At 40.8% G+C, this 22028-nt stretch overlaps 1 protein-coding gene across 7 annotated transcripts in view; it reads left to right on the top strand.

The window, feature by feature from the left end:
* SRPK2 (SRSF protein kinase 2) overlaps nucleotides 1-22028 on the top strand; it is a 281731-nt gene that overhangs the window by 162175 nt on the left and 97528 nt on the right. For 4 of the 7 annotated variants that reach the window (XM_073619639.1, XM_073619638.1, XM_073619636.1 and 1 more), the window contains 4 exons: nucleotides 555-642; nucleotides 2888-2994; nucleotides 11499-11664; nucleotides 16559-16596. In XM_073619639.1, the coding sequence (XP_073475740.1) occupies nucleotides 555-642; nucleotides 2888-2994; nucleotides 11499-11664; nucleotides 16559-16596 (399 nt within the window). The remainder of the gene's footprint in view (nucleotides 1-554; nucleotides 643-2887; nucleotides 2995-11498; nucleotides 11665-16558; nucleotides 16597-22028) is intronic. The other 3 variants (XM_073619642.1, XM_073619637.1, XM_073619641.1) reach the window with 1 other exon arrangement.

Genomic DNA, 22028 nt, shown 5'->3' with positions numbered 1-22028 from the left:
GTCCCACGGCGGCTCTCTTGGCTCCTCCCCGCAATAGCTAACCCCCTCGGGAAGCTCTCTCCCGAGGGGGGTTACCTTGCGGGCGCGCTCCTGTCTAATACACTCTGCGTCCATAGACACAGTGTGTATGTCTCGGTCCCGCCTCCCGGTGGCCGCGTCATTGGATTTGATTGACAGCAGCGGGAGCCAATGGCTGCACTGCTATCAGTCTATCCAATCAACGCAGAGACTCCGTGGAGGAGAGGACGCCGGAGACGAGCCGAGCAGGTAAACGGGCTTGGGGGGCCCGTCATTGCCAGGTGTTTTTTCTCCCTAATGCATAGGATGCATTAAGGTGAAAAAACACGAACCTTTACAGCCCCTTTAAGTGGATCCCTTATATCACAGGTTTGGGTAAATATGATCCATAAACCAAGTATTTAAACTATGGAATGATTTTCTAGTTTTCTCAAACAGCTTAATGCAATACTTCTTTAGAGGAGAATGTTTTTTTGTTTTAAGGAGAATGTTTTAATGTTATTTTTTAAGAAATAATGGCTCTTGTCTCTTACAAGGTACGGGAAAGTGACCCTGGAGACCCCAATAAAGACATGGTGGTACAGCTAATTGATGATTTTAAAATATCTGGAATGAATGGTATTCGTATCCTTTAATACATAAATTACCAGTTTACATATGTTGAAGATTGACCCTGCTTTTATTTTAGGAGGGTAGAAAGTAAAAAAAAATGTCAAGCTATTCTTTTAGCTTCTCCTTTAGCTTATGTGGATTTTCTGATTTGCAGACGTTTAGAGGTAGATGATGAGTGAGAACATCATGCCATAACAGGTCATGTCTTTAGGATTACTTTGAACCGACCCTATTGCTACATTGAAAAAAACTAGACATGGACAGGCTGTAAAAGAAGATGATTACATACCTGTTTTGCAGCTGGCGAGTCAAATCCTCCTTTTCTTTAACCACTTGCCAAACAGCCACTGTATATGTGTGTGTGTATGTATGTGTGTGTATGTGTAATATATATATATATATATATATATATATATATATATATATATATATATATATATATATATATATATACACATACACACACACACACACACACACACAGCACAAACTGCCATACCCGTGACACTGTGGGCGCACACGCCGTGGACGCTGTGTATGCCGGCGACCCGCAATCGTTGTACACAGAGGCAGAACGGGGATCTGCCTATGTAAATAAGGCGGGTCCCCATTCTGACAGGAGACATCATGGAGATCTGCTGATCCCAGTGATCGGGAACAGCGATCTGTGGTGTTCGTGAGCCCAGTGCCCACATAGTTAGAACGCACGCAGGGAACATAGTTACCTAGTGTTAACTCCTTCCCTGCCAGTGTCATTAATCAGTGCTTTATTTTAGCACTGATCAATGTAATAATGTCACTGGTCCCCAAAAAATGTCACTTGAGGTCAGATTTATCCGCCACAATCCCCCAGTCCCACTAAAAATTGCAGATCGCTGCCATTACCAGTAAAAACATTAAAAAAAAAAAGTAGTTAAATCTTTCCCATAGTTTGTAGATGTGATAACATTTGCGCAAACCAATCAATATACACTTTTTTCACAAAATATGTAGAAGACCTAAACTGATAAATACATTTTTTTTTTAGATTTATTTTTTTTTGGATATGTATTCTAGCAGAAACTTAGAATGATACTTCTTTTTGACACAAAAAATAACAGCCTGAATTTAGATATTGGTTTCCTTACACATTATGCTAAAGTTTTACGACCCCTCTGTGACTAGTATCCCCCCCCCCCCTGCATTCTATAGCTCTCTCCTCTGTCTTATCTCACTAACTCTGCTGCTCTCTTTATTACCATTGATTTGTATGTGTTTGGTTTTCCCTTTTTTTTTTTTTTTTCTTTAACATGCTGCTTAAAAATTTGTGAATCAGTACTGCTTGGACCTTGAAGAAGGGGACATACCCTGAAAGCTTGTCCTGAAAAATTGTATGTTAGTGCAAATAAAAAAAGTATCACGGACAGTACTCAATTTTCTCTAGCAGAAAGTAAAAAATGTTTGTTTTTTTTTTCAAATTTGTTGGTCTTTTTTTTGTTTATAGCGCAAAAAATAAAAACCGCAGAGGTGATCAAATACCACCAAAAGAAAGCTCTATTTGTGGGGAAAAAAAAGACCTAATTTTTTTGGGCACAACGTCGCACAACCGTGCAATTGTCAGTTAAAGCGACACAGTGCTGTATCGCAAAAAATGGCCTGGTCATTAAGGGCATAAAACCTTCTGGGGCTGAAGTGGTTAATAGACCAGCACCCCTGCAATCTGACAATTCTGTAACCCCCCCAGCAGCCACTACTTCTGTGTTCCTTCGTGACATATCAGAGGACGAAAGGTGCTACATCACCCTCCGCCTCAGTCTAAAGAGTCACAGTAAATGCTGCTTTCCTCAAAAGAACATCTACAAAATGTTGAGCTTATGTGTAGGCAGAAATTGAGAATGGTTGCTTTATATGACCTTGTTTTATTCAGACCGGGAAAATTATACTGTTATCTGCTGTGTGGGTGTTCGTTTTAATGCTGTAAAATTTGCTGTGGTAAATTCTCCTCTTCTTCAGTCAGCTTTGCTAATACTGGGCACCTTGTAAGTGAGGGAAACTGCTGTTTGATTGGCATGGTGTTGGCTGGCTCCTAAACATGGTCTTACAGACCTTTAGTACAGAAGACTCTTCAGGTAACTGTGCATAGACTATAATGATTCTAATGTTTTAATTTTTTGTATATGCATGCAAGTTATTTATTTTTTGTCATAACTAAAATGATTTGTTAGAAGTACAACTTCTGCACATTTTGTGTGGTTGATTGCCTTAACTTGGTTTCCAGATGTCTGTATGGTGTTTGAAGTTCTTGGACATCACTTATTAAAATGGATAATAAAATCTAATTATCAGGGTCTTCCCATTCGCTGCGTAAAAAGCATTATTCACCAGGTAAGCTGTTTTGAAGCTGACGTTTAATTTGCTTATATCTTCCTTCTCTGGTCCCCTCCCCTTTTCCCCACTCCCCCTTTATCAGCATATTAATGACCTATGTAAAAAAACATGCTCCTAACTCTACCCCACTCTACGAGTCCTGAATTTTTTTGGCTAGTGTCTTTAGGTACTGGACCTCTTGTGCACTATGGAGAGGTTTTTTGTGCTCAGGTTTCTTTATTTTTTTTTTCAGATTCTTTAACCCCATTCGCGCCTAAGGGTAAAACAAATCTTAATGCCTAAGCACAATTTTGCAACTTTGACCTGTGTTAATAAAACTGTGCTTATCCTCACAACTACTTTGTGCATCCAGATGATCGATATCTCCTGATTTATTTTTTTTTTCTTTGTTATTAAAAGAACGCTGGCCCAAAATGGTAAAAAACAAAAACCTTTATTTTGTAATTTATCTCTATTTCTTGCTACTACCATAACCTTCCACCAAAGTACAACCTAAAATAAATTCTCCAGCTCCTGATGATCACAGCAATACCGTGTGTGTATGTTTGTTGTTTGTACCCACAGTACAGCCCAGAAACAATAGTGCGCATTTTGCACTTTTTTTTTTTTTAATCCTACCAAAACACACTAAAACTAATTAAAAACAAAACAAACCAACACTAAACCAGGCACTAACCAAGATCAAACCATGATCTAGGTTTTGTTTTTTCTTAATTATTATTTATTCATTTATTTGTTTATTCTGTCTGCAAAGACAGAGAGAGATGCAATGTATCTCTCTCCTCCATTCACAGAGAGAAAAAACATGGGGGTGGCCTTCACAGTGACTGCTGTGATAGCCTCTGATTGGCCATCACAGTGATCAATCAGGTGACCCAGTATCGGAAGTTCGAAGGGCCCGGGACTCTCGGTGAGACCCTGGTCTCTGCGCTGAGAGCGTGCCGTGCGGCATGTTACCAGCACAAAGAGATACATAAATATGTGGTCCCATGGAAAAAACTCCAGTTCAGTGTGGCTGCATATTTGCTTATACCCGGCGCCAAGAGGTAATCAACTTTTAACTGCCATCTCTAGAAGAATAGAAGCAGTGTATCTGAATTGGTGTAACCTCGGTAAAACCTTGGGAACCATAACCGAACCCCACTATGTGTGTGTCAATCTATAATGTCCCTTTAGACACTGTATATTGCTTGGGCATTCACCTTGGCACTGAGTGCAACGAGTGCAGTTAGCTGCAGGGTGCTTTACAGGTTCAAAACCGTGGTCCTTGTTCATAGGTTCTAAAGACTCCTATGATGGGCGAAGCCTGGACCTATTTAGTGACCAGTGACATGGAAAGGTAAGACATGTTCATCCTGGTTATCAGACCAATACTGTAGCTTTACAGCAAGTATGACTCAATATCTCCAATACATTTAGTACACCTAATTGTCCCGTGAATATTATTTGATTTGTGCAAAACTATCAGGAAACTTGAAATGTGTTTGCGTTTATTCATTTTTCAGGTGTTTCAAACATGGCAGTAAAGCAGTAAAAATTCAACCATTCAGAGCTTTGTCTCAGGTGAATGTCTCAGTGTTACATAACACCACTGGTGACACTTTTATCACTGCTTTGGCCCGGAGCCTTTATAAGGTACTCAGGCACTTCCTCCTGCCCTTTTGCCACAAAGACTTCACTACAGGTTGGGCGACACCTGAGTTGCTGTGTATCTTTCTTCGGGCACTCTTATTACACATCCATACCATACTTCATGAGTACCCCATGCAGTTGCAGAAACCAGGTGCATTGGAATTGCGACAAAACGTAGGTAAGAACTGAAGGTCTGCTAAACACTCACACTGCTTAGCGTAATGTTTGCCTTTCATCGATGCAGGGCTCCATTTTAACACTGGTCTCTGCATCTACTTCTAGCTCTATCTCAGGCATTCAACAAGCAGCCGATCTGACCAAAGCAGATTCCTTTGTAACTATGACAGCCTTTGTCAGGCAGTTGAGAACAAAATTCAAACCCATGTGGCTAAATTCTAGTGTTTAAAAAAAAAAGAGAAAAAAAGAACTTTAAAAAGTACAAGTTAGAAGCGATACCATCGGTATTCCAGATCTGCAAGGAATGTTTTAAGAAATGCAAGGGAGCTATCAGGGTTTCCAAAATAGAATATGAGAACCAGCTTGCTACAGCAAATAAATTACCAACGTTTTTTCAAATATATTCATCCTAAAAAGGTTATGAGAACAGTGTTCATTTTGATGTCAAATTTCAATTTAGTTTTAGTGAGTCTTTTGACTAAAATTCAGTTTTGGTTGATTTTTTTAGCCATCTGAATTGTTTTAGTCGTATTTTAGTCGACCAAAGTCTCCAATACATTTTAGTAGATTAAAATCTAATTGGTTGAGTTAAATTGTAATGCTTAAGCATTTCTCTAGAGTTCCCAAACTCAATATTTACTCCTGGAGTAAAAATCTAATAACATGGTATTTGTTATTAAGTTTCAAGTAACTGTACACAACAAAACATTTCTACAGCTACAACTACAAGCCTAGGCACAGCATAACTAAACAAATACTAGAGGCTTGAGTGTATTGGTTGATGCTTATACCTATTAGGGTTGTCCCAATACTAGTATCAGTATTGGCACCGATACCGAGCATTTGCAATGCTCCCGATGCTTCCCCTGATACCTTGAGAGTCAGCAGTGATCGGCGCGTGGGGGAGTTACAAGCTTCTCCCCCAGCGGCTTTCAGCTGCTTTAGTGACATACAGCGGTGATCGGTGCTTGCAACTCCCCCACACGCGATCACTGCTGACTGTCACCGCATCCTCCATGCCCCCTCCATTCCGCTGTCCCCCTCCGCTGTCCCTCTCCATTGTGCTGTCTCTCTCTCTCCGTGTCTTCCTCCTTCCTTTGTGAATGGACAGAGTCAGCTGACTCTGTCCATTCATATAACTAAAACATTTTAATCTCCTGTGATTACGATGTCTCAGTTTATGAATGGAGAGGAGCCACTATCTTCTCTCCATTCATTCTCAGTGCAGCTGAGGCTGCAGAGAAAGGGACTGGGGAATCTCTATCCTCTGTCTTTCTCTGTCTCAAGGGGGATATCTCACCAAAGTCCCCCAACAGGGCTGATTAAAAAAAAAAAAAAACACATATTGCAATAAATAATAAAAATAAATATTATTGTATTGTAAAAAATAATAAAAATGTAAATAAAAAAAACACAGACACCGTTCACCCCCCACCCCCACCCCCCAAAAAAAGAAAAAAAACAAAGCATTGTTGAAAAAAACAAAAAACACTGTCACGTGACATTAAAAAAAAAGTATCGGTAAACGGTATTGGCGAGTACTTGAAAAAAAGTATCGGTACTTGTACTCGGTCCTATGAAAGTGGTATCGGGACAACCCTAATACCTATAATGAGAATCGGTTACTGTTAACAGTTTGGTTTCAACAGTTTATTTCTCAGATGCATCAAGAAAAAGTGCACAGTCTACAATGCTATTAGTGTGTGGATTATAACAATCACCACTTTTTATCGACTCCCCTCTCAGCATTAACAAACAATAAAGGTAAATAATCACACTAATGAAAAAGAAAAATAGACCAGTAACTTGCAATTAGATGCATATTGTTGCTAAATGCTGTCAATAGCAGTATTCACTGCTATTGACAGGACTTCTTAAAGTGAATGTAAGGGTTCCTTTTTTTTTACATAACAAACATATCATACTTCCACTGTGTAGCTTGTTTCGCACAGAGTGGCCCCGAACCTGCCCTTCTGGGGTCCCCCGGCAGCTCTCGCGGCTACTCCCCACATCAGATAACCCCTCGCCCGAGGGGGTTACCTTGCGGGCACGCTTCCGAGGTCCAGCATTCAGCATCCATAGCTGTCAAATGTATGACTTACCCCCGACCCTGGTACCCAAGTAATTGGATTGACAACAGCGGGAGCCAATGGCTGCGCTGCTATCAATCTATCCAATCAAGAGCCAAGAACCCCGGGCAAAGAGACAGCGCATAGGATGCATTAAGGTGAAAAAACACGAAGGTTTGCAACCCCTTTAAACCCATACGCAGGGCCAAATGTATAATTCAATTAGGCAGAATAGGCACATGCCTACAAGTGCCCTCCATAGAGGGGCACTGTGCAAGTTCCTTCAAATCACCTGCACAACACCCCTATATGGAGGACACTTGTAGGAATGTGCCTGCTTACTCCGCCTAATTATAAATCCAGCCCTGTGTTATAGGTTTAAGAAAGTGCTGTCCATAGCAGTGAATACCATACAACAATATTCATATAATTAAAAGTTACTGGTCTATTTAAATTTGTTATTAGTGTGATATTTACCTCTGTTGTCATATTTGTGTTGTTATATTTGTGAATGCCTAAGAGAGAGAGAGGAGTTGATAAAAAGTGGTGGTTGTAATGTTCCGCATACTAATGGCCTGTGCATTTTTTTTATGAATTTATTTGACAATTAGAACTGTTGAATTATTTATTCTTCCTATAGCAATTGGCACAACCCACAAGTATTTAGGTATGCTTCTTATGTTATAAGTGACTGTAGAATAAAACACTTCTATTTGGTTCAATTCATTTTAAGGAAAGCAATTCATGCCAAGTGCCAATATGACCCTTGTTCTATTCCACCGGCCTCTAAAGAGGTCACCTGTGACACTGAATACCCTCTCAGTAAAGGAATAAGGAAAGAGATGGTCAGCACTCAGGATGACATCCAAAATGGTATTCCTTTTATTAAATGCATGTACAGAGCTGTAAAACAGCCTACGCGTTTCAGACATTAGTCCTTAGTCATGGCTCAATGTGGGAAGGTTGCAGCACCTATACACTTGTTACCCTCTCAGTAATGGCTTGAGAAGTTAGCATAGCCAGCAGGTCTACTGGAAAAGGTTTAAACTGGTGATAAAAGGTGTTATTCTTTGCCGGCCAAAAATCTGTTCCGGTGTCATCAGTGATGGGTTGTTGCAAAAGCTCTTCCTTATATTTTCTGATCTGCTGCTCTATGATATTTGGGGAGGTCTTCTTCCTGGGTATTCTGTGGTATTTTGAGAGAAACCAAAAGACTGGCTGCTTTGATGTGGATGGTGCTTCTTCCTTTGATTTCTCAATTTTCTCCTCTTCCGCATCACCTTCAGACAGATCATCTTAATTACAAAATAACACAAATTTTGTGCTAGACAGCGCTTGCACAGATCAATATAATTAAAATTAGTAAATCAAATATAAGGATATATATTTATCACAAGCACTCAGTCCAAAGTAATGTATTCAAAAATTCCATAAATGGCGTCTGTCCATAGAAAAGCGAAGGAGATACTTGTGTCATGACACCAGAAAAATGCCCCTGGTAATGCTATGTCACCATGTGCTCATATAAAAATCCGCACTCACCAGATTGCATTGACCCCTTTGTTATACAACAAGTAAAGTCGGCCTTGCTTTTTGGCCACTCAGGGACCGAATCATGCCACTTGGTGCCTGGGATTTATATCCTTTCCTTGTGTTTAGATGGGTCAGTGATCCAATGACTCAGATAGTAGAGATCCAAAATCAGAAAAAAAGAGAGAAGAGGGATTCTCTCATAGTCTAAAATCACTTACTTATCAGTAAAAAGACCTTCGCTCCTAAAGCAAATGGTTAAAAACATACAAAATGTATATGCTCAATGTATCCGGTCAATTAGGAAGCCTCTGGGCAGGTTACATATGTTCCACCTAGACCAGAAGTGATGCATTGAGAGTTCTGATCTTCATCTTGTGTGTGTGTGGCAATGCAGAGGCTGCGACAAGGCACCATAGTATTATATGCAGTCTTTAGGGCTCATTTACACTTGCTTCAACTTCAACACACGTTAAAGCGCCTACCGCTTCAACATGCTTTTTTGATGTGTTTGTGATGCTTCTGTGGTGCTTCAATGATGCTTCGGTGGTACTTCGATAATGGTGCTTCGATTATACTTTTTTGAAACCTTATTGAAGCTTGGCAGATACCCTGTGTGTGTGTGTGTTTTGACAATCTCATACCTGCAATTTCTCCAAAATAAAGTGCAGCTAAAGCTGAATTGCAGCCTCTCAAAAGCTACAGGTACTTCAAGCGAGCCTTATCATAGACTTCTATGGAGGCTTTGAAGCACCACTAAAGCGACATGGGGTATAATTTTTGAAGCAATGCAAAGCAAATGCAAGGTGTAAACAGGACTGTAAGCTAACCATTTTATGGCTGCTTCTTTGCATGATTAAAAAAAGCATGAGCTTTGACTTGCATTTTTGGATGGTGTGGCGAACTGTGTTCACAGACCTGTTTTTATTGCAGTGCCGTCTGAAGGCCCCAAGATCACGGGCATCCAATATTGTCCCTTGGGCACAGAGATGTCTCCAGATTCTCGGAATCTCTTGATATTATGTACTGAAGATGATGATATATTTAAAGTCTTTGCAATTTTATGGTGAACATTATTCTGCAATTGTTCGACTATTTTTAGACGTGGCTTTTTACAGATTGAACCTCAACCTATCTTTACTTCTGAGACACTCTGACTTTCTAAGATGCTCTTTCTGTACCCAATGATGTTGTTGACTCGTTGCCAAGTAAAGAAGAAGTAGGGCCAAAGCTCTTTTGCCCCTACTTCTGAGAATCACAGAGGTGCACTTCGTTCTGCAGTCCTGTGACTTGACAGCGGGCTGAAGCCCGCTGTCCTTTGACATCACTCGGTCCAGACTCTGGAGAGATGTCAACTTTTAATGTGTGACTTTAATGGGCTGGCAGCTGGCTCAGCCTCTATCGAGCTGCTGAGAGCCTGAGTCGCTCCTGCCCCTCCACAGCCCAGGGCTCTAGTGAGCACTGACTCGCAGGTAACTGATAGTAGAGGTGGCAGGGGATAAATACCGATGCTGCATCCACCTAGGTAAGTATACACTTTTGTTTTGTTTTTTAAACCCAGACTTCTCTTTTAACCTAATTACACTGTAGTTGCAAAATATTCTTCTAGCTCTTTCTTATTAGTATCAGTTACTTTGCCAGCTAACTTTTTTGAGTCGTGTTGCTACTATGCATTTCAAAATTACCTTCTCTTTTTTTTTTTCTTAAAATGGTAAATTTTTTCAGTTAAAACATTTGATATGTTTTATTGTGAATAAAAGATGTGCTTATGAGGTTTGCAAATCATTGCATTCTGTTTTCATGTAGATGTTCTACAGTGTTCCAACTTTTTTGGAATTGGGGTTGTACGATCCTTGCATCTGACCTTCTCCCCAGGTCCGAGACTGTGTCTAATGTGTGGAAGTGCCCATCTTGGCATAGTAGCAGGGCTTTGCTTCCTGATGTCAGAAGTAATATCTTGCAGATATGACAATGAGACATTTTTGTTGGCCACCAGCAACTGTTTTGTATCTAACATCTAGTAATTGTTTGGTTTGTTGAAATTTTGAAATGTTATTGTCTCTTCTCAAAAATTGGTCTCCTTATTGCAAGCTTTACTGACATTACCTTTCAATATCCAATGTGATATTTGGAAATTCTTGGCCTGACCCTAGCATATGGTATAATTTGTGTAATCTTGCCCTCCTTATGCCTCAATTGCCTTTTTACCTCTAGCAACAAATAATGTGCTTAGTTTTTACCATCACTAAAAATTATCTTAAAGTGTTAACCCACAGGGTTAACTTTACATTATCCTCTGTTGATTCATCTAATGTCCCCCTGTGACTATGCTTTATTAAAAATGCAGCTATATACCTTGTTTACTGATCATAGATCAGCGATCACGTGACATGCCGCCTCTCTCCTCTCAGCCAGACAGATGAAGCGGGTGGGGCCGAGGATCCCCCGCTGACATCAGGAGGGGAGGAGGAGAGAGGCGGCCCTGCCCGCTGCAGCTGTCATGCGAGAGAACAGAGAGACGGCATGTCACGTGATCGCCGATCTGTGCTCAGTAAACAAGGTATATAGCTGCATTTTTAATAAAGCACAGCCACAGGGGGACATTAGATAAATACATCAAAGAGGATAATTTAACTTTAACCCTAATTTGAGCAGCAGGATGGGAGGGGGTGGCGTGGACATGGAGCAGACAGAGAGGGGAGGGGGGAGAGGATGGAGGGGAGGACACAGGTGACACAGAGCAGGGCTGCGGCTGAAGGAGGCATGTACACTGACAACGGTGTCAGGGCTCAGCAGCCCTGATATATCGTGGTCAGTGTACAGAGGGGAGGGTAGAAACTGGCAGGATCAGCCAGGTATTTCAGGTGATACAGGGGGCCAAATTACACAGCACAAGCACTGTGCTGTATATAATGCTTTAAAGGAACAGGATCTTTATTTTTTTTTCTGGGTTAACAAACACTTTAAAAATAGGTATCGTCATATAGTCTGCTGAGTTTCTAAATTCAGATGTGTGGAAGTAACGCACATAGTTTTAAGTTAAATATAGAATGTTTCCAAATTAACTTGTGAATAATTTCCTTCATTGTTTAGGTCCTTCAGGGCTTGGACTATTTGCATAGCAAATGTAAAATTATCCACACTGACATAAAACCTGAAAACATCCTGATGTGTGTTGATGATGCCTATGTCCGAAGAATGGCAGCGGAAGCCACAGAATGGCAGAAGGCTGGTGCACCACCTCCCTCTGGTTCTGCAGGTATATGTTAAAGATTGACTTGCTGTATATTACATCTAAAGCTTCAGAGATATAGCAATAATTTAAAACGTGATGATCGAAAAAGTTTGTAATTTTTCAAGTCATCGGGTTATTTTCCTTTCCATACTCCAATCGCTCTCAACTTTTACAGTTTGATATTTTAATGATACTGAAAACTTTCAAAATATCTGTAGTGACCTTGATACTTGTGGGTTGTCCAGTATATGGACAGGGGTTTCCCTGAAGTGTTGGAACCTACTACTGTTTATTCTGCAGCTTGCCAATAAACTGAAGCCGCTGTTTTATTATGGTCATGTGATAGTTTTATGTTTTTGGGGATTTTTCGAGATGTGCAAAGAGATTGTAGATAAAATCAAACTGTATATAATATTTAATGACCGCTAGAGAAAACAAATGTAAGAATATTGGAAAAATGTAAAGAGATTCTTAGCTAAAGATGCCATTCGCCAAGGAGTTTCCCCGTCTTTACAGCTTGGCAAGATGATCAAACCAGACATGTGCATAATGCAGCCCTGGTCAGAGACTACCTATTCCAAGATTTGGCTGTGGTATATACAGGAATAATTAGTAGTATTGATCAATCATAACCTTTATAAAATGTTATTACCTTTTAAGAAAGAGAGTGCATATTCCTGAAGGGCATTTGGTCAGCTCCTAATGAATTTCCTATAGAATAAAGTCATCTAAAATAACCAGGTTAAGGGTGCATTCTTATGTGTTGGTGAGCCATAATAAGGAAATATAAAGGTTCTCCTTCAGAAGCACATGTAGTTAAAGTGGAGGTCCACCCTGAAAACAAAAAATTGCATTAAAAAATTCCTAAAAAAATGGAGGAAAAAACAAATTTTTAACTCACCTGAAATGGCTGTTGCTAGACAGTCTTCCTAATCTGCCTCTTCCTACGCCGCGGTGATCTTCTGTCTTCTCCTCCCCACGTTGTCTTCTTGGGAATGGGGCGCAGTGTGTTATGGGAACTGTGTGTGTCCCACAACACATCGTGTCCCATTCACAAAGCGCTGCGCGACTCGCGCATGCGCAGTAGGAAACGTAAGGCTCCACTGCCTGTTTCCCTTAGTTAGGATGGCGGTGCCGGGACCCGAGAGCCGAGGGACGGGTCGGCCTCGGGCGGCCGACATCGCAGGCACCCAGGACAGGTAAGTGTGCTTATTTAAAGTCAGCTGCTACAGTGTTTGTAGCTGCTGACTTTTAATTTTTTTTTTCCCGGCCGGAACGCCGCTTTAAAGTGATTCTAAAGGCAGAAGGTTTTTTTTTTTTTACCCTAATGCATTCTCTACATTAAGATAAAAAAACCTTCTGTGTGCAGTTCCCCCCCAGCCCTAAATATTTACCCGAACTCGATTTCAATCCAGCGCTGTGCCTGAGAGCAGCGTCTCTCTCGTCTCTGGCCATGGAGGTAGAATTGGCTCCTGCTGCTGTCAATCACAGCCTATGAGGGGAGAGCAGTGGGCTGAACTGAGCTGCATGTTTCAGTGGACATGCGCAGCGTGGCTCGGGATTGAGCCTGCACGAGTGACCCATAACAAGCGGCTTGTTATGGGGGTACTTAACCAGGAGGAGCTAGGAGCACCAACAGGGGACTCCAGAAGAGTAGGATCAGGGCTGCTATATGCAAAACCATAGCACAGAGCAGGTAGGTATATTTTTTAAAAAAAGTAATACATTTTATGCTTACAATCACTTTAAATTGGAATTAGTGCCAAACACTAACTATGCTTAAAATGTTTCCTCTGTCTCCTGCCTAACCTGTGTATAAAATATTTATAAAAAGTACTTGCTATTTTTAATCCACTCTGGTCATATGATCCTACAGTTTCGGCTCCCCTGCATCAGTGAATGGCAACTACAGGGGAGAGGAGGGAGTGCGGACAATATCTGAAACACAGAAGCCTATGAGTAGTGTCATGGCTTCCGGAATTCCCATCCATTTTCAAGTGCTCCCTCCTCTCCCTTGCAGCTGCCATTCACTGACGGGATCACATGAGTGGACTAAAAATAGCCAAGTATACACCGCTTTCTTTGGGTTGGTGGGATAGTTTTCTGGAGGGGAGAGTAAAAACATTTTAGATATAGGTAGTGTTTGGCTGGAATTCCACTTTAACTCTTGAGAAGGACCCTTGTCATAATCCAGTTTTCTCAATTGGAAGATTTCCATTTTCTGTGTTAACCATTTTTGGCACTTTTTGTGCCTGTTGTTGCAACTTAATATACTGTTAATGGCCCAAGGGTTACACTGGGCCATTGTATTGGGAGTAGGATCCAGGATTCATTTCAGAGGAAGGTTGACAGTGTAAAGTTGTCTCCCTTTGGTGTATACTAAGGTAGACACACAACTACTTTATCATTTTAAATTTTATGCTTGTGTGGATACTCAGATTCTACACTTCATTAACGTTTTAATGCTATTATTACCAAAGGTTATTTGAATGCTTTTTGATTTATTTAGTCTTATTCACTGCAACTTGTTATAATTGATTGGGCTCTTAAGTTATAAAAATGATTTTTTTGCAATTCAGATTGTATTTGCAGAGGTTATCCTTTCAAATCATTTGGTATTGTTATGAGGCAGTGGATGCCTCTGCATAAATTGCTTTTCTTTCTCGTCCATTGAGGGGCACAGGAAGTTTTAAATTGTCAGGTTAAATTGCTGTCTACAGAATTGAACACTGGAAAACACAAAAAAACTGTAAGCCAGACCTGGTATAACCCCTCATACTAACAGCATGCCTTATTTTTTCTCTATTATTCTCAAAAAATGCATGTATTTTCTTCATCTCTGCTGTTTCAAAGACTATCCTGCATTTTCTTTCTTCACATCAGTCAAGACTGTTCTCTACAAGGCTGCTGGAGCTTTCTACTCTAATTTGTTCCTATCATGGGTTAGCCTGAACATGACCTTTGGGCACTGGGTTCTTTGTGAGGTCTTTTCTAGTTAAAAGCTAAGTACACCTTTAAAAAAATAATTAAATAAATGTACATGTAAAAAAAATGTGCATTTATTATTTTTTCTAGAGCCTGCAAAGCATTGCACCCACGATCAGGAGATCACGGGTGCAATGATGGGCTCCTGCATAATCTCAATAAAGCTGTCTGCCCGTACCTCCCATTACTGGAGAGCAGGAAGATCAATGAACTATGGGAGCGCTCACTAGTGCCCTCGCAGTTCACTGAGAACTTCAAGCCGTCTGCCATGGTGGTAGACTATAGTTGTAGTTCATTCTTTCACAGATCGTTGTGAATGAATGATGCAGCCATGTGGGCAGAGCCCTGCATGACCGTGCTCTTTTTAATTTGGGACAGCGGTGGCGGGGAGAAGATCCCCATGCTCACTGTCACAGCGGGGGGATCGGAGGAGCACAGGCAGGTGCTTTTTGGTAATATGTTATGCCTTAAATATGGGTGTAATAGGATGATGTTACCAAAGGTGAATTTATCCTTTAAGTTGGCTGCGGTCCACTCCGCACTCTCTTCTGCCAGACAGTATCAAGAGAGCATGCCTCCAGTGCTGTCTGCTGTACCACGTGGAACATCAGACTTTGATCTGTTACTGCTGCCCATCTACAGTGACTTTGGTTATCTCTAGCCATCCAACCCCCTGGTCACTGATCCTCAACTGCTACCAGCTGTCTGGTTTCCGTGAGTACTTGAGGCCTTTCCTCTTACCCTGTGCTTGATTATTGCATAACCATCCTGCAGCCACAGCATATCTGATTATAGATGCAAAAGGTGAGAGAGAAGGAGACAGTCTTGCTCTTCTGGGTGTCTCCAACTCTTGGATTGAGAACTGCTTGTAGCGTGCCAACATCTGCAGTCTGAAGTTATGCAGTCCTCTGCAGTTAGACTCCCCTGTTCTCCGAGTCTTCTTTGGCTTTAGGCTTATGGTCTTAGAGATCAGAATCCCCCCCCCCTTCCTGTTAAGGCTCACTCCACTAGAGCTGTAAGTGCCTCCTTAGAGTTTTCAGTCTCAGACCTCAGTTTCCCAGTTTCCCAGCTTTGCAAAGCTGCTACTTGGTCTTCTGTTCACAGTGGATATTTCTGCCTTATCTAGTGCCAGCTTCGGGCGTAAGGTCCTTTAGACAGTCCCTAGTTCTTGTTACGTTGGGCCTTTTAGCAGTTCCCTGCTGCGGTTGGACTGCATTTTTTTCCTGAAGGTGGAAGACTTCTGTTCCCCTCAATAGATGTGAAAACAATAGCATTTTTGTACTCATCGTAAAATCCTTTACTTGGAATGAGAAGGAGTTTTTTTTTTTGCCAATGTCCAATCCTTCTGCAGGCAGCGGCATAACCCAGAGATTTATGACTTTATGTGTCGATGGACTCCTAGAAACTGATTTTGTGGAGAATACAAAAATCCCTTTTTGCTCTGTGAGTTTGCTCCATTCTTCAAGCTGCACAGGCGATTTTAATATCTTGCTATGGAAAAAAAAACTGCATGGACCCAGTGTGTGCTGTTTAGTTGGTTGTCCTGCAATAGTAATGCTTCTGCCATCGCTGGCTCACAGACCCTTGGTAAGGTGCCAAAGGTCAACTAATCAAACTCTGCAGCAAGGTCATCCCTTTAGAAGTGTGGATAGGGGTGATCTCTCAGGGGCAGTAGTGATATTTATATGGTTGTTTACTTGGCTCTATAACAGAATTTAAAACATGTTATTGTATGGTTATCTTCAAATATGAATGCTATAATAGCATGCTAGCGCTACATTTTATAAAAGTTGAGGATTTGGAACTGTAAAATTTTTATCAAATTACTGTCTAAAAAATACTAAGATTTTTTTATAAAATTGTGTTTTATTGTCTTAATTTATGTTGTCTTCTCTTTTTTTGTTGTTGTTTTTTTGTTTTTTTGTTTTTTTAGTGAGCACTGCTCCTCAACAGAAGCCTGTAAGTGTTCTGGTAAATACCATTTCTATAATTGTATTTCAAGTCTGAAGTCTTGGTATGTGAAAACATTATTGCCTGTTTGCATAACATGTAGCCATTTTTAGCTTGAACACTTTTTTTAGTCAGCAGCAGTCCTATGTATGTATAAGTTATTAATATTTTTTTATATTCAGAGTCATACCTGAAAATGATTAGAGCCTTTCGGCTCTTGCACACATTCCAGCTGAGCCCCTTTAGCCTAATTGCAGCTGTATGTCCCCCACTCAGGCAGCCCAGGTGAAGTGTACAGTCTGTCATTAACACGAATGGCTGTGCACTGCTGTACTTGTCTATGTGGTAGGCTGGGTTCTCACATCTGGGATGTGGGAACCAGCGCGATTCCTATGCGGATTCCCGCATCACATTTCACTCGCTGGCAGTTCACACTGCCCTCTGCAAACCGCTAGGGGTGTCAATAGAAAGTTAATGACACCCCCAGATCAGATCACAGTCAGGAAATGGATCCGATTTCAGTTCAGAACAAAGAAAGGTTCCTGCACTATTTTGGTGTGAATCCAAATTCAGCCATCCAGTTTGTATGGCTGAATTTGCATCGCACAGACATTGCATGTGATCTGCACAGCAATGCGGTGCAAATCACAAATGCGATGTCTGTCTGTGTTTGCACCAGTGTGAAATGTGAACCCAGCCGTAGTGCTGGGGTAAACACGAGTACAGCATATGGACGTATACAAGAAGTAAAAAAAGGTTTCTATTTTTTGCACACACCTGTATTCTGAACTCGTATTTGCAATAGCACCGCCATGTACACGAGTACTACCCTACACAGCCATTCATGTTAATGACAGGCTGTATGCTGCACTTGGGCAGAGGTAATACAGCTACAATTAGTGAAAGGCCTCAGTTGGCCTGTGTGCAGGAGCCCTGTAGCAAATTCAGGTGCGACTACTGCCGACTGTTGGAGGGAGTAGGCTGCTGTTCAGCTAGGGTAATCTGCACAGTGCATGATAAATTTCTGTTTTAATGTTTGCTTTTAAGTTTTACAACTGATTAACATGAATACAACATTTTAGAGGAACATAGCTTTCTGCAATACAGGACTATGAGCTTAGATATCATTTTAATTTTTCATGTCTCTGTTGAACACTTCCATTAAATACTCCGTTCTGGAGGAAAAAGCAATTGAACCAACAGACAAATTTTTTAAATGAAAGCTAATTGGAGTCAGTAGAGTTTGGAGGTGTGGTTTAGAGCTACTTTGATAGAAAACACTCATACATTTTAAGATTGCTGTTCATAAGAAACAGCTGATATGAACCGTGCCTTGCATGGAGGAGCTCTCTGAAGACCTATTATCAAGGATAGGTGAGCTGCATAATAAATGAAATGGGATGCAAAATGATCTTAAAGTGTTTAGACATTAATCAGTCGACAGACAAATTGTCTATAAATGGAGACAATTTAGTACTGTGGCTACCCTTCCTAGAAGAGGGCGCACAGCCAAAATCCTCTCAAGAAGAACCCAGGAGTAACAGCTAAAGGCTTTGAAGACTTCACTGGAACTGGCAAACTCATGAGTCTACCATACGTACATTTTTGAACAGGAAGGGTGTCCATGGCAGAACACCACAGAGGAAGCCTCTGCTCTCCAAAGACATGGCTGTATGCCTGAAGTTTGCCAAAGGGCACCTTGGCAAACTGCAACGCTACTGGGAAAATGTTTTGTGAATTTGTGAAAAAAAAGTTGAATTGTTTTAAAAGAATACTATGCACACATAGGTTGGACTTGATGGACTTGTGTCTTTTTTCAACCTCACCTACTATGTAACTATGTATGTACTACGTTTGGTGCAAAAAGGGCACAGTGTACCAACATCAAAACATCATCCCAATGGTGAAGTATAGGGGAGGGAACATCATGATTTGGACTTGCTTCGCTGCCTTTAGGGCTTGGACCACTTGCCATCATCGAGTGGAAATTGAATTCTCAAGTTTAAAATAATCCTACAGGATAGTGTGAGGGTGGCTGTCTGCCAGCTGAAGCTTGGTAGAAATTGGGTGATGCAGCAGGACAATGACCCTAAAGGATCGAAGTAAATCCACCACAGACTGGCTTCAGAAAAAGAAAATGCGCCTTTTGGAGTGGCCCAGTTAGAGCCTAGACCTTAACCCCCTTATAGATGCTGTGGAATTTCCTTGAGATCCGTTCACACCAGACATCCTAAAAATGTATTTGAGCTGAGGCAGTTTTGTAAAGCGGAATGGTCAAAAATTCCTTCACGTTGTGCAGGTTTGATCCAGAGCGACCAAAAAAACGTGCTTGAAGTCATTGCTACCAAAAGAGGCTTGATCAGCTGTAAGGGTTCACTTACTTTTTCCTCCAGCACTTGAAAGTTTAATGGGTGTGTTCAATAAAGGCATGAGAAATTAGAATTGTGTGTTATCAGTTTAAGGACATTGTGCTTGTCTATTGTGTTGACTTTGATGGGGATCAGATAACATTTTATGGCAAATTACTGCAGAAAACCAGTTAATTCCGAGGGGTTCACACATTTTCTTTATTGTCACTGTAAGTGATGCAGTCTGTCACTAGCAATAACACAGCAACTTTTTCTGAGTCCCGCTGGCTCATAGTTTTAGTATCTGCTGATCAGTAGATCAGTTATTTTTTCACTTCCTGTGGCATGCTGTTTGTTCAGCAGTGAAAACACACAGCATTGTGGTCACCCTGTGGAAAGGGTAGTCTTACATGCATGTGTAGTTTTAAATGAGCTCGACAAATTAAACCGCTACTCTAGCAAACATTTTTAAGCTGTTAAAGCAGCATTTTTTTTTATTTTTTATTTTTTTTTAACAGTAAAAGTTCTTTAAAACAAGCAATCACTAACCGTTCTAGCTGTATATACTGTGAAGTCATTTATCCTCAAGATTGACCATGCAGACTCCAAAGTCAGGTTTCCTTCAGTTTCTAACAGCTTTCAAGAACCTAGCACCGCGTTCCTGTGCAATTCACATACAATTTAGCGCGGTGCGATTTGAGCCCATTCATTTTGAATGGGCTCAAATTGCACCTCATTGCACTAAAGACGTACATGCACCTTTTTTGAAGCCACACCACAATGGGATCAAGGAGAAGGGCAGGGATTGGAGTGTGTGTGGACAAGATTTTGGTCTGTCCGACCCAAAAATTAGAACAAAGAAAAAAAAACCTAATGCCAAAAGGCATGGTTTAATCCCCTAGGTGTCTATTATAGACAGACCAAAAGATTCCATATAAAAAGTATGAATTTTATTGACTGTAACAATATTGTGCATATAGATGAATACATAAAAACAATATCTGGTACCCAATTGTACAGTTGTATGAATATACCACTATCCTGGAACTGAGTGGACTAGTGATGATCCATACAGGCGTAAACACCTTACATGTTAGACTACAAAGTCCTCCTTCAGAGGTTAATTTAAGTCAGATGGGTACGGATTTTCTACAAAAGAAAGTGTATACAAATAATACAGTTTAGTATATAGTAATTAACAAAAGTAAAGTTATCAATATCATAACAATTGCAAAGGGATACATGAAGTATACAGAAACAATCATGTATGTTAAACCATGTGTGTGGACTACTTACAGGATAAAATAATCCACACAGAGTAAGTCTGAGGGATATAAGATGGAACTTGATGGTCATTCCAACCATGGGAAGCATACACGATCCACTCCAAGGCCCAACAAATTCCGGAAAACAAAAGGCAGCCAATGCTTCACTACAAGGACTCAAGACTATGGCGCAAATAGCTCCTGTTTGTACTGGGCTGATGTCACTGTATTAAAAAATATATAAAGCATAACAAAAGGTCACTGATGGGTATATTAAGTGCATCCGATGGAGCACAAGATAAAGACTTAGCGCCAATAAGGCTGCAAAGGGTGAAGGTCTGTAAAAAATTACAAGTAAGACCAGCATACCTTAAAGGACTAGATGTCTGAAAGATATACTGCTTTTCAACCATGGACTCCCTCAGCATGTGGCAATTGATTGTGATGGCCATCAGCTGGCCTCAGTAGGCTAGCAGAGAGACACGGCCCAGGTAAACCCTGCCCATCAAGTCCCCCCCGACGTAATGACGCACGTCATCACGCCAGGGGACTTGATGGGTGGGAGCTATTTGCTCCATAGTCTTGAGTCCTTGTAGTGAAGCATTGGCTGCCTTTTGTTTTCTGGAATTTTTTGGGACCTGGAGTGGATAGTGTATGCTTCCCATGGTTGGACTGACCATCAAGTTCCATCTCCTATCCCTCAGACTTGCCCTGTGTGGATTATTTTATCCTGTAAGTAGTCCGCACACATGGTTTAACATACTTGATTATTTCTTTATACTGTGTCCTTTGCAATTGTTATGATATTGATAACTTTACTTTTGTTAATTACTACATACTAAACTGTATTATTTGTATACTCTTTCTTTTGTAGAAAATCTGTACCCATCTGACTTAAATTAACCTCTGAAGGAGGACTTTGTAGTCCGTAACATGTAAGGGTTTACGTCTCTATGGATCATCACTAGTCCACTCATCTCCAGGATAGTGGTTTCTTCATACAACTGTACAATTGGGTATCAGATATTGTTTTTATGTATTGATCTAAATGCACGTTCTTGTTGCATTCAATAAAATTTATACTTTTTATACTGAATCTTTTAGTCTGTCCATAACAGACCCCTAGGGGTTTCAACCGTGCCTTTTGGTATTAGGTTTTTTTCTTTGTAACAATGGGATCACATGGTCATGTTGTACCATTAAATCTAGTGCAGGCAAATGCACTGCGTTTTCGACCTGTCAACTTTGTATTGACAGCTGCAGCAGATCGCAAGGGCAGTGTAATTGAAATGCAGTACGGGAAACGTGCAAGGGTGACGGCTTTTCCTTCATTTTCCCTCATTAGTGTGAGTCTAAGACGAGACACTTTGTTTTAAAAGTTAAGTTCTTCAAAATGGCTACAGAGGTCAGTGATGACTTATAAAGCAGTTTCAGGCATTGTTAAAACTATGTGAATACATTAATGTGCTTAGCCTAGGCCTAACACCTGATCCGTGCATGGTCACCTCCTCAATGCAACATTGCTTGTTTTAAAAGCTTGCAAGTTTCGGTCACTATGGTGACTGCAATAGACCACTATTATGAGTGTTCATTTGTATCCCTTTCTAATGACTTAAAACTCGGTGTCGTGGAAGCTCTCCTAAACTGATGCAAAGACCTTTGACTTTTGACTTTGGGGTGATGAGAAAAAAGTGCACATGATTTGGGGGGGGGGGCGAAGATGTGTTTTTTCACAGGCAATTTGTGAGGGCAATGGCTGGTGTTGGCGCTTCCATCATCATGACACCATGGTTGATATGGTGTCAGGATGATTGAAGCACATTATTTTTATTACGTTGTA

The sequence above is a fragment of the Aquarana catesbeiana genome, linkage group LG03 (assembly GCF_042186555.1).
Source record: "Aquarana catesbeiana isolate 2022-GZ linkage group LG03, ASM4218655v1, whole genome shotgun sequence".
NCBI lineage: Eukaryota > Metazoa > Chordata > Amphibia > Anura > Ranidae > Aquarana > Aquarana catesbeiana.
Note: the sequence above shows the minus strand (reverse complement) of the source record. Positions and strands in the feature narration are given on the sequence as shown.